Source organism: Leguminivora glycinivorella, chromosome 10 (genome assembly GCF_023078275.1).
Source record: "Leguminivora glycinivorella isolate SPB_JAAS2020 chromosome 10, LegGlyc_1.1, whole genome shotgun sequence".
NCBI classification, from domain to species: Eukaryota; Metazoa; Arthropoda; class Insecta; order Lepidoptera; family Tortricidae; genus Leguminivora; species Leguminivora glycinivorella.
This window is the reverse complement of record NC_062980.1, coordinates 17,962,320-17,975,321: the sequence shown is the minus strand read 5'-3', so window position 1 is coordinate 17,975,321 and position 13,002 is coordinate 17,962,320. Positions and strand designations below refer to the sequence as shown.

General features: G+C 39.7%; 1 protein-coding gene across 1 annotated transcript in view; it reads right to left on the bottom strand.

The window, feature by feature from the left end:
* LOC125230182 (protein kinase C, brain isozyme) overlaps nt 1-13,002 on the bottom strand; it is a 395,565-nt gene that overhangs the window by 19,364 nt on the left and 363,199 nt on the right. Inside the window, exons 5-8 of the mRNA XM_048135245.1 lie at nt 10,256-10,384; nt 9,317-9,513; nt 6,807-7,127; nt 6,380-6,553 (exon numbers count right to left, since the gene is read on the bottom strand). Of these exons, the coding sequence (XP_047991202.1) occupies nt 6,380-6,553; nt 6,807-7,127; nt 9,317-9,513; nt 10,256-10,384 (821 nt within the window). The remainder of the gene's footprint in view (nt 1-6,379; nt 6,554-6,806; nt 7,128-9,316; nt 9,514-10,255; nt 10,385-13,002) is intronic.

Sequence of the window (13,002 nt, the reverse complement as noted above, 5' to 3'; positions counted from 1 at the left end):
GTTTCCGGCCTAATTACCAAAGTTTATCCATAAATTATGTTCCACAAAAAAATAACGTTAAGCCCAAGAACGCTGTCACTTGGAGGCCAGTTCTCTTTCAAACGATTTGATACCGATTCTATCTCATTTTGACACAACTCATAGATAAACTATTTATCTCGATTAGTATTACAGAATTTGCAAACAATTAAAAGTAGGTAATAGTGAAATAGAAGAACAAAAAGAAAAACGAACAAGACACAACACTACCTATACATTAAATATCACCATTATACGACCATTATACGTCTAAAAACGTGTAATAATAGTACATTACGATACAAGTGCGCATTTCCTTTTCGCACGAGTATCGTACGACGCTTTTCAGTACAGATTGCCATCCGAAGTTTCGACCTGACATATAATGAACCACTTCTCGCACTAGTGCGTAAAAAAAAATACCATCAGGCCCCGTAGCCGAATGGCATTTCTCCGACGCCAAACGAAAGCGATACGCCGCTGGCTCTGTCGCGCCAATACGCAAGCGCGATAGAGATAGATATCTACTAGCGCTTCGTTTCGTGAGCGTTTCGTGAGCGATTGTGCCATTCGGCTAGCCACCCTGTACTGAAAAAAAATTATTACATGTTTTTAGACGTATAATGGTATTAACAACTCAACACGGTTGGGCTAACGCTAGTCTTTCATCGGCGCCTTAAGCGAGCGATGCACGGAGTATGTCATTTTCACCAAATATGGCAAGAATAAGCGTCTTGCGAGCTACATCCTAAGGGCATTTTCACCATTACATTGCGGTATTTGATGGCTGTGCAAAATTGTATGTACCTCAACAGCCCGCAATGTAACTAAAATCGCATGCGAGTTCGCACACCGTCTAAATCAGGCCTAAGAAACGACTCCTGATGGTACCGTAGCCAAGTGGTATTTCCTCGATACGAAACGCCGCGAAAGGTAGTCTGGCTCTGACGCGCCAATACGCAAGAGCGATAGAGATAGATATATGCGAGTATTTCGTTTCGTGAGCGTTTCGTGAGCGTTTGTGCCATTCGGATATGGTACCCTGTGGTCATATCATGCGTCACTTTCGCACTTAATACTTGTTAGAAAGTGACAGTAACAGACATGGTGACAAATGATAGGCACAGGCAGCCATCTATCTTAGCCCTCCAGGTCGCATTTTCTGACCACCATAAGTGTTAAGAGCCTATTCAGGTACACGGGGCGAGTCTGAAGCGAGTTCCACAATCAATGTATTGTAGCCTCACAAACTATCACACAAACACTCTTACAGGGGGGTTACCATGACGTACTAAAGACGTTCAGTTTAGGTTGAGAGAAAGGGACACAGCTATATCAGTTACATAGCTCCGTCCCTCTCTCTCAACCTAAACTGAACGGCTTTAGCACGTCATGGTAACCCCCCAGAACTCTGTTGTTGTTGCAGTGTCGGATCTGATTGCTGTGATGAATTGTATGTAATCTCAACAGACCATGATGAATATACATAATTAATAATAGTAATAATAGAATATACGAATGCGAGTTCGCGCGCGCTTTAATAAGAGTGCGTGGAATAAGAGTGCGTTCCCCAATGTTTCTATCGTACAGTGTGATAACGCGCGCGTAAGTGCCATAAAAATTAACCTACCTAGTGAGTCCATACTTGTGTTCAGTGTTTACATGCCTACGGATAAAATGGTGAATTTAGTGGAATTTACGGATTGTCTTAGTCTGGTGAGTGCTACTATTATTAATGAGGATGTCCGTTCGGCGTACATACTAGGAGACTTTAACGCTCACCCGGACGAATTATTTTATAATGAAATGATGATGTTTTGTTCTGAACAAAAGTGGACCTGTGCTGACATAGATAAGTTAGGATTAGGATCAAATACCTACAGTTTTATCAGTGAGGCTAATGGGTCTAAGCGCTGGCTAGATCACATTCTGACAACGGAATTTGCTACAAAAACAATTTTAAATGTTAGCTTTATATATGATGTAATATGGTCAACCACTATCCTCTATGTGTTAAATGTAACGTTGGTAATATTGGTTCAGAGTTATTTTACGAATTAAAATCTGTCACTAATAAGGTTATTTGGGGGAAAGAAAACCCGAACAAGTAGATATGTACAATAAAATTTGTGATGACAGGCTTAGCCAAATTGATTACTCAAATAATTTTGAAATTTGTTGTGACCGTTGTTGTGATAATGACAGGCATAAAAACCTTATAGATGAAATGTATGTAAATATAATAAAGGTCTTAAGTGACGCGGCCACTAGTAGTTATACTTTGAAACGTGTCTTTAAAAAGAAACCAACAGTGATTGGGTGGAACAAACATGTCCGCGCGGTGCACTTGGAGGCTAGAGATAAATTTAAGTTATGGGTATGGCATGGAAAACCTAAAGCCGGACATGTCTATGATGACATGCGAAATAGTCGTAATGTTTTTAAAGAGCGCCTGAAGTGGTGTCAAAACCATAGCGAACAAATTAAAATGGACATATTGGCAAGTCATCATAGAAATAAAGATTTTCGTAGCTTTTGGAAATCAACTAAGAGGCTAAATGGCAAGCCGAGTCTTCCGGCAAGTATAAATGGCGTTAGCGATCATATCAGTATTGCTAGTATATTTAAGTCTCATTTCACCGTAACATCGCCTTTGGTGGCATCGCCGACAAAAGGTGATGAATGGCCGCGTGGACAGGAAGTTAAAGCTAAATTTGATGCCAGCGACGTTCATGCAGTAATTAACTCAATGGCTCGAGGACAATCTCCTGGACACGACGGTCTTAGCATAGAACACCTTAGACATGCTGGCTCACACCTTCCTAGAATACTGGCCTTATTATTTAATCTCTGCATCAGCCATTCTTACTTGCCGGATGCACTCATGAAAACTGTAGTTGTGCCAATAGTTAAAAATAAAGGTGGCGATATTAGCGATAAGACCAATTACAGGCCAATTTCTTTAGCAACGGTGATTGCTAAGGAAAGAAAGTTGTTGAGAGGAGCTCAGCAGCACTCATGTCGGCTGCCATATAGACGACGTATGTTTCAACAACTTAAGCTACGCTGACGACATGGTGCTGTTGAGTGCCTCTCCGTGTGGCCTGAGGCGGTTGCTTGGCATCTGTGAGCAATTTGCTCGTAGTCACGGCCTCGTCTACAATGTTAAAAAAAGCGAATGCATGGTCTTTCAGGTCAGAGGTAAAGACCTGCCACCTGTTCCTCCTATACGTTTGTATGGTACTCCATTGAATAGGGTAGAATCTTTTAAATACCTTGGCCATGTGGTTGCCTCTGACTTGAAGGACGATGCTGATATTGGGCGAGAGCGAAGGGCGTTGTCTGTTAGGGCAAACATGGTGGCCCGCAGGTTTGCTCGTTGCTCCGCTGAAGTTAAGTTAACTCTCTTTAGAGCCTTCTGTACAACTTTCTACACGAGCAGCCTGTGGATCTCCTATACCCAGAAACAGTACAACGCCCTCCGTGTACAGTACAACAATGCCTTCAGGATGCTGATGGGACTGCCCCGCTACTGCAGTGCATCAGGTATGTTTGCCAATGCTAGAGTAGACTGTTTCTACACCACGATGCGGAAGCGGTGCACATCCCTGGCGCGTAGGGTGCGGGACAGCTCTAGCGGCCTCCTGAGGGTATTTGCGTCAAGGTTTGACTGTTAGTACATCAATCATTGCCATATGATTCATGTACTGACAGGCAAGCCTATATACTGTACATAAATGTGTCTTTTATGTTATGTCCTGTCCTGTTTTATATCTACTAACCATAGCTGCTATAATTATTTATTACTAATTACTAACACATGTTTTGTTTTGTAAATTTTGTGAATTTTTTGTATATTTTAAATGTATATGGACCTGGTCTGAAATAAATGATTATTATTATTATTATTTCCTTTATTTATTTTGCTTCTTAGGCTAAGCTTTTTATAATATGAATATAAAAGTAAAATACAAAAACACATACAAAACAATATAAAAAACATATAAACACATTATAAAAAACCTAACCTAGGGTGCCGCCAGCAGCGGGGCAGGGCCCAAGCTGCCGGTGGTTAGGGCTGCAGAGAGAGGAACCGTCGGACTATCCGCGCCGTGTCCAAGATCACCGCCTTCTGCATCTGGCCCTTGATCCAGCCACCTAGCGAGAGTCTCTTAAGATGTTGGTCGAGACTCTTCGCTATGAGACCGTTCGCTGAAACGACTATCGGAACAATGATCGTTGAATCAACATCCCACATGGCGGTTATCTCGTGAGCCAAGTCTAGGTACTTACTGGACTTGTCCTTCTCGGCTTTCACGAGATTCTCATCATGGGGGATGGTGATGTCAACGAGCACTGCCCGGCGTTGCAGTCGATCTATTATTACAATGTCAGGCTTATTGGCTACAATAGTCCTGTCAGTGATAATAATAATAATTATTATTATTATTTAAATGAACCTTAACAGCTTACGCTGAAAATCGTATAAAAATAAGATAAACGCCATATTAAATTAGTAGCACCAAAGACATTATGTAACTCCGTACAGACCATAGAGGAATAAGTAAGGGAAGAGTTGTAACTCCATACATCAGTAAATGCGAGTTATTTGTAGTGACATCTATCGTCATTCACTCGTTAATCACGCGCCAACTAGCGTAAATTATCAGTACTGCTACTCGACACTAGGTGCCGACAGTGTTGCGTTTGCCAAAAATGTAATATTAAATCAGTTTACACCTTATATTATAAGCTGAAGTAATTGAAAGCAAAGTACTGATTAATACTATTGTAATATTAGCTAAAAATTGTTGAGCAATAGACTTTTTGTTCGTCGTGACGTCTATTGACAAGTAGCAGTACTGATAATTTACGCTAGTTGGCGCGTGATTGACGAGTGAATGACGATAGATGTCACTACAAATAACTCGCATTTACTGATGTATGGAGTTACAACTCTTCCCTTACTTATTTCCTCTATGGTACAGACAGATAAAGTCTAAGAAAAAACGTACCTCAGTACCATACAGAAAAAGGTTCGGTGGCCTAGATGGTGTTACACCTTTGGGGTACGCTCGGCTAGATGGCGCTAATACTAATGTTTGACATTTTAACACATATCAAGTTAAGAATATGGGCCAAATTGACAAAACTGAGGTTCAAAAGTTTTAAGCCTGTGTCAAGAGATGGCAGTCTATGCACTGTGATTACACATTTTACTTCGACAGTAACTCTCTATAATACTCGATCCTCTTTGGTAGCACACAATCGGCCTCTGACCCCCGACTCGGACAAGTAACTGTCTAAAAGGACTTAGTATTCATGCCTTGAATAGGTACAGCCTTCAGATCCTTTGTGAAGGATATCACGAGGAGTTGACAGCTAAATTGAATTAGGACAAATGATCGCTCGACTCGAACGACTTGCCATAATCAATCCTTCGTACTTTAGCTGTCATTCTTTTCAATGAGTACCTAATGGACTGTGTAAGTATTAAATGACTTTAATGTCAATTGTCAATCTTACGCTCGAATACGGGAAATTAAAGTTATAATCTTTGTCTATTTTTAAGACGTTATATTACGGTTAAATGAATTCCGGCTCTTCAATGTCAATGGTAACGTATTCTTACAGAGAAAATGCGTGCATTCAGCGCTTATTAAATATATCGAGGCAAACAACTATAAAGACATGTTTATAATTATTCCTCGATACATCTGACGGTGACTGTAAGTATGTAGGTACAGTCAGCTGCAGAGAAAAGTAGACCCCCTTGCATACAAATTTGTATGCAGGGGAGTTACTTTTCTCTGCAGCTGACTGTACATGGGTGACACTGCTACCATACATCATCTTCCTTGCTAACGCAAGGCCCGGTATTTGCCATGGGAGCCTGGGGTCCGCTTTGACAACTAATCATAAGATTTGGCGTAGGCACAAGTTTTGCGAGAGCGACTACCATCTGACCTTCCAACCCGAAGGGTAACTAGGCCTTATAGGGAATTAGTCCGGTTTCCTCATGATGTTTTCCTTCACCAACAACCACCAACCCACCAAAGACACTGCTACTTTACATACAGGACCATAAAACATTATTAAATAAAATCTAACACCCATTACGGTTTGAAAGCAGATAAGGAGTTTCAGGAATAAGGGCGGCAAGCTTCTGAGCGTCATTGTCTAAAACTCCGTATGTATTGATGACTGCTCCAAACCTAATGGTGGCTTTACATGGCGATCCTGCCGGAATTCGTAAGTATAGTAGACATAATATCAGGTAAAACTTTTAACCTGAGCTGGTAGGCAAAGAACAAACCTCACCTGATAGTTTTCACTACATCACTAGGATCTGGGTACTCACCATAGTTTGGAAGCAGGAATGCAGCTGCACAAGGAAAGGTGGCTTGCTGCTAAGAGCGAGGACCCTCTTTTCCACCATCGTACACTCGACATCGTCGTCTTGAATGATAATGTCTTTCTTTAGGATCTTGATGGCGTAAAGCTCGTCTGTGCCGCGGCGCTCGGCTAACATTACCTGGAAAACAAGTTACTGTTATAAAATTTGCACGTTGATCAAGTCTTAATAGACTCTGTGAATTCGTCCATGCAACAATGGACAAAAAACAAGAACTTATATGGCGAAAAAGATAATTAAGATTACAGTGCTGAATCACTGGTTGCTATGGGACAAACTGACAATTAGCTGGTTTTAATCCATCCGCGTCGTTGTCGCTATTAATTATATTTACTTAGAGCAGAATTAACTTCATGTAGTATAAGTAATTTACCTTTCCGAACGATCCTTTGCCAAGCACCATGATGAAGTTAAAATCGGATGCTCGGATAACATCGGAGGCCGCCATGTTATGTGGGACCTCCCTATCTGGCGGTGGGGGGGCCCGTCTAGCCCCCACAGTGGTCGCTCTCATCTGAGTCTTCAGCTGAGCCAGGTCAGCCCCTTCCTCGGGTACTGGCACGTTGTAGAACTCGCCTTCTTCTTGAGTGAGGAACTTAAACCAGCCGTCGGCGGGCGCTTTCATCAGCTCTGAGATCCCGAAGGATAGGGAGCCCATGAAATCGTTGCGAGATGTGCGGTCCCAATCCCATGCCTGTAATTCGAAAAATCGTAAGAGGCTAATTCAGATTTAATAATATGAAAGTGTATATGAAAGTGTAATGAAGCTTATATTGGGTCAATAAGAGGATGTCTTTGTTCTGATTTAGGTACATATTTGAATGAACAGGTTTTGTCCGTGGTAGACCAAATAGTACGGGGAAATTAGCTAATTACGGCATAATTAATGGAAGGTTTTTTAAATTGAAATATGTACGTTATAGACCGAAATTATTTTTCATCAACCCTCCCCACTCCTCCCCCTCTGCGTCACCTCTCTACCCTCCCTTAAAGTGCCGAAAATGCGGTTTTTCTCGATTTCTGACAAAACTGTTGAAGATACAGAAAAAGCGCTTAGGAACGAAGTAATCCTTAATAAATTTACTACAAATCCTTCATTGACACTTTGGTTCTAGCACTTATAGTTTTCGCGTGATCCGTCACGAAAGTTGGTCCTTTGCTGCAATTTTCTTTATTGAATGTTAAGTTTTCGCCCAAAATGCTTACGAAATCGTCGAAATTTGTTTGATATGACTAAAATATTGTAACTCATGACTAAAATAAAATTAAAGGGGAAAAATCACTACCATGGGTGGAATTTCCATGTCTTGGAATTCCAGTTACTATTTAAGACGTAATATTTTCACGGTAGTAGTCGCTAGGAGTACCATTGATCCATATAGTATATCGATGACTGGGGATGAGCTTTTGGTAGCTGTTGGTAGAGCCCTGGAGTATCAATCCAGAAGCCGTGAGTTCAAGTCCCACCCATGGTGGTAGTGATTTTTCCCCCTGAAATTCATTTTCAGTTTATAATATTTTAGTAATATCAAACAGATTTCGTAAGCAATTTGGGAGAAAACTTAACATTCACTAAAGAAAATTGCAGCACAGGACCAACTTTCGTGATTGATCACGCGAAAACTATAAGTGCTAGAACCAAAGTGTCAATGAATGATTTGTAGTAAATTTATTAAGAATTACTTTGTTCCTACACGCTTTTTCTGTATCTTCAACGGTTTTATCAGAAATCGCGAAAAACCGCATTTTCGGCTATTTAAGGGGGGGAAGAGGGGTGACGCAGAGGGGGGAGGGATGAGGAGGGTTGATGGAAAATAACTTCGGCCTATAATGTACATATCCCAATCAAAAAAAATCTTCCATTAATTATGCCATCATTTTCATACATAACTTTCCAGAAGCAACGTACTAAAAGGCTATAGAAGATTTTAAGGGGGTTTCTAAACTATGCCCCGTAAGCACTGTCTCTCGAAATCTCGCACTTTTGGCCCAAACTGTCAGAGAAAGAGGGTAGTTTTATAGCTCTAAAGGAAATCTGCTTAATGACTGGTTTTTGTAGTAACTACTACCTACACTTTTCCCAAGTTTATTTATAAATAATTTAGTTCTGTGAATCTAATGTATAATGTCCTAAATTTGTTTTAATTCATTTAAAATGGACGAATTTAGTGTAATTGTTTGAACTAGTTTTAAGGCTATGACGTGTCTGTATATCTGTGTGTGTGTTCCGGATAGTCTTGGTGTTTCCTTTAATTCGCTAGAAATCCAAACAACAACAAAATCGGTGTTTTACAAATTGTACTTCGGGGAGTGTGCTCAAGAGCTACACGAGCTTATTCCACCGTCCCCATTCTACCATCCGACTCTTAGACGCACGGCCGGTTTCCATCCCTACTTGGTAGATATTCCGCGAATTCGCACGAAGCGCTTTATTTCTTCTTTTCTTATGCGCACTGCCAAGGCACACCTCGGACACTGGCGATCAAATATATGAAAGAGGCGCGTTCCTAGCACAGTCTTAGCTCGTGTAGGTGAACACGTACTATGCTTGTATGAGTGATATATGACAGGTCGACTGTTCGCGTTTTTGACAGGCGGTAACGAAAGGGGGCGGGCGGCACTTTCAGCGGGGAGCGGGAGTGGCCATACGGTACGATAGTACTCTTTATTATACTGTGGCCAAGGAGTGGAATTCCTGCCGGCGGCTATATTTCCGAGCTCATATAACCCATTTAGAAAACTCATATAACCCGGCAACCTTCAAATCAAGAGTGAACAGGCATCTTCTGAGCGACCTCACTCCATCGTAGGCCATGTCTTTGCCTTTGGCTAGTCTGTGGCTAAGAGTAAGCGCATTTATAATTTAAAAAAAGCTGTCCTTACCTCAATAAGAAGCCTGCGATCCTTATCCTCAGGTTTCAGATCGAAGGTAAGGGTCTCGTTCCAAACAGGGTTGAGAGTGCTCCGGATGGTCTTGGTTTTTTTCTTGACGTTGTCGGAGTCGGGGATCAGCTTCATCTTCACGTAGGGGTCGGAAAGACCGTTCGGGTCCATCGGGATCAGGTTGCGGCCTTGCTTTACTGCGAAATGAGTCTTCTATTAGTGACATGTAGCTTCTAGGATGAAATTGTACAAGTGTCTTTGAAATACATATGCGAAATATCATAGAGAAAACCAGTTTTTAAGAGAACAATAAAGAAAGAAATGGGAAGATGGCATATTAGTGCTAAGACAGTATAACACAAAAGTGGGTTTGAGATCTTAATTTTCAAAGGTCAGATTGGGTAGATCACAGTTAGTAATATCAGCATTCTTACCCCATGAAATAATAAGCATCCTTGTCTCTTATCCATTAATTCAGAACAAGTTTCACTTGCGCCAAAGGGTGTTTTCAGATGTTGTAATTTAAATAATTTAGATATGGGAGACTCGAATCGGGTGATTCGGGTGTATGTCATTGCGCAATTCTTAACTTATTTTTTTCTACTTCAAGGTAACTCATATACCACAGATGAAAGGATATAGTGGGGTAGAATCCTTACCTTCGACAGTGAGCTTGTTGCCCGTGGCAGTGACTGTGAGCTGTATGCGCCCGCGTCGCTCTGTGTGGTCGCAGCCGCAGAGGTTACCGACTGCACATCTAGTGTCATGTCGCATGCTACATTATAGTATACAGTCTTACCTTCGACAGTGAGCTTGTTGCCCGTGGCAGTGACGGTGAGCTGTATGCGCCCGCGTCGCTCTGTATGGTCGCAGCCGCAGAGGTTGCCGACTGCACCACTAGTGTTATGTCGCATGCTACATTATAGTATACAGTCTTACCTTCGACAGTGAGCTTGTTGCCCGTGGCAGTGACGGTGAGCTGTATGCGTCCGCGTCGCTCTGTGTGGTCGCAGCCGCAGAGGTTCGGCACCGACTCTTCGCACCGCTTGTGCACGTTCATGTCGCATGCTACATTGTATAAAATCATCTATTAATTGCAATATACGCTTTTGTATCCTAAGTTTTATAGTTAAAAGATTTTGACAAAGCTATTTGTTTGAATTTGTAAGGACATAAATCATTTCACGCTATACTTCTACTATCAGATTAAATTATGTAATCTTATTTGGAACTATGGACAGTGTTGATACTGTGGATACAGGTCTTGAACTATATTTCCACTTACCTTTCCTTGAATTATTATATAAGTTCATTTCAAATTAAGTTAATTGAGGTACAAAAAGTAATGGTATGGATACTTTTTCATTCTCCCGACAGCTTCAGATTACTATCAGATTTCTAATTTATTTTTTTACTTGTTAATTTATTTGAGAAGATATGCCAAGTCTTCATGGATTGGGTCATTACAAAGTATATACATTTTTGAACTAAAAGCTTTAGGTCTTGAATTCTTGATAATATCAAAAAACTTTCAAAGGCGAACCTTACCTGCTAATGTAACGTAAAAATTCTACTAAATGCCCTTTTAATTTACTTTCTTGTTTTTCAGACTCAAACTCATTAAACGAACTGTATCCAACTCTCTTAGTCTTAAATGTTTATTAAATTAACAAAACTTTTTCCGAGAAAAATCTCTTAAATAAAATAAGATACTTACTTAAACTCTTAAATGCGTTAGTGAAAGTTGCCAACTTAATTAAAGATCAAAGTGAAACACTGATTTAGATAATAAGTGGTGAAGAATTTAAGCATGCTTTTTGTAAAATAAGGGTTAAACATAATGGATTAATATTTTGTGTTACGTATGGATGAATAAATTAAAAAAATAAGCTAATACTACAGTGCTACTTTTTACTTGTTGTTTTTACTTTGTCCAACTTTTTACCCTGTGTGTTATTTGTGTTGATGTCTTGCCGGAATAAATAATTTCTATTGTATTCTTACATAGAGGAATACATAAGGGAAGAGTTGTAACTCAATACATCAGTAAATAACTTGCATTTACTGATGTATGGAGTTACAACTCTTCCGTTACTTTATAGTGAAATATTTGTAGTGACATCTAGCGTCATTCACGCGTCAATCACGTGTCAAATAGCTTAAATTATCAGTACCACTACTCGACACTAGGTGCCAACAGTGTTGCGTCTGCCAAAAATATAATATTAAAACAGTTTACAACTTATATTACAAGCAGAAGGAATTGAAAACAGAGTAAATACTGATTAATACTATTGTAATATTAGGTAAAAATTGTTGAGCATTAGACTTTTTGTTTGTCGCGACATCTATTGACAAGTAGCAGTACCGATAATTTACGCTAGTTGACGCGTGATTGACGCGTGAATGACGCTAGATGGCACTACAAATAACTTTCATTTACTGATGTATGGAGTTACAACCCTCCCCTTTTATTTCACCGAGTATATTTTGGGTACAATATTAACTTTTCTCAAACATGCAATGAAATATTGCCTTTACGTTCCTTAAAATGGGCTGGGAAGTATCGCTTTTTGGGCGCAACAATTCGAGAGGACTGTAAAGGGATTTCATATTATTTTTTAGGCCTAGGCCTGCAAAGTAACTTTTTCTAAAAATATTGTCCTTTAGAGCATTTTTTTTATTTCATTGTATGTTTGAGAAAAGCACTATACATGCCTCGGCGTGAAAACGGATTCCCGGCCTCGTATATACCCACTTGGCCGGAAATCCTCATTTTCCCGGCCTCTGATGTAATGTACTATTTTTCAACTTACGTAGCGCGTTATCATAACATAACATTACATATATCATAATTATTTGTTTGTTATCATGTTTGCAAACACTTTACCCAAAGTTTGAACGTGTATTGTGTTATACTTGTATCATTTTGATAACATACGTTTGTTCAAGAGATTAATATGAAAGTAGCAAGCAAAGTTTTATTGCTATGTCATTGTCAGAAGTAAATTAAAAGTTGCTTTGAAGAATTTAAGTAAATACTCCTACATAAAGGAGGTACACATGTATTAAAATGGTATTTAGGTATTAAAATGAGAAATTCTATTTAAAGTTCTTGTTTGTAACGTTTTCAATTGGACGAGTATTGTTTTCTAACATTTTATCTGATGGGGTTCTATGCATATCTATTTTTACATACATGTTTAATATACAAGGTGCTCGCGAGGACCAGCAATAAGCACCTTGTATTATGGGTGCCTAATTTCTAATACCTACTTATTTTCTAAAACTGTAACATTTTAGGTGACAGAAGCTTCATATAGGGTGTAGAAGAAAATTTTTTTTTCGCTAAAAATATTTTCACTTTTGTATGAGCCGGGCCGCGCGAATCGGTCGAATCTCCATACAAAGATAAAAAAATTTTTTGCGAAAAAAAATTTTTATCCTACTTTTTCCTGATGAGAATACGATACTGAATACGCCCTTAAACGGATCACCACCATTTTTGTTACACTCTGTATAAAAAGAAACTGTCACAAGGGATCACCGTTTGACGGCCAAGGTACACTATATTAATTTGAAAATGTCAATATTCCAATATACACGCTGAAAAAACGACCGTTCAAACTTTGCATAGTGACTTTTGAGGTCATAATAAACAACTTTTATTACAGGACCAATGCTGA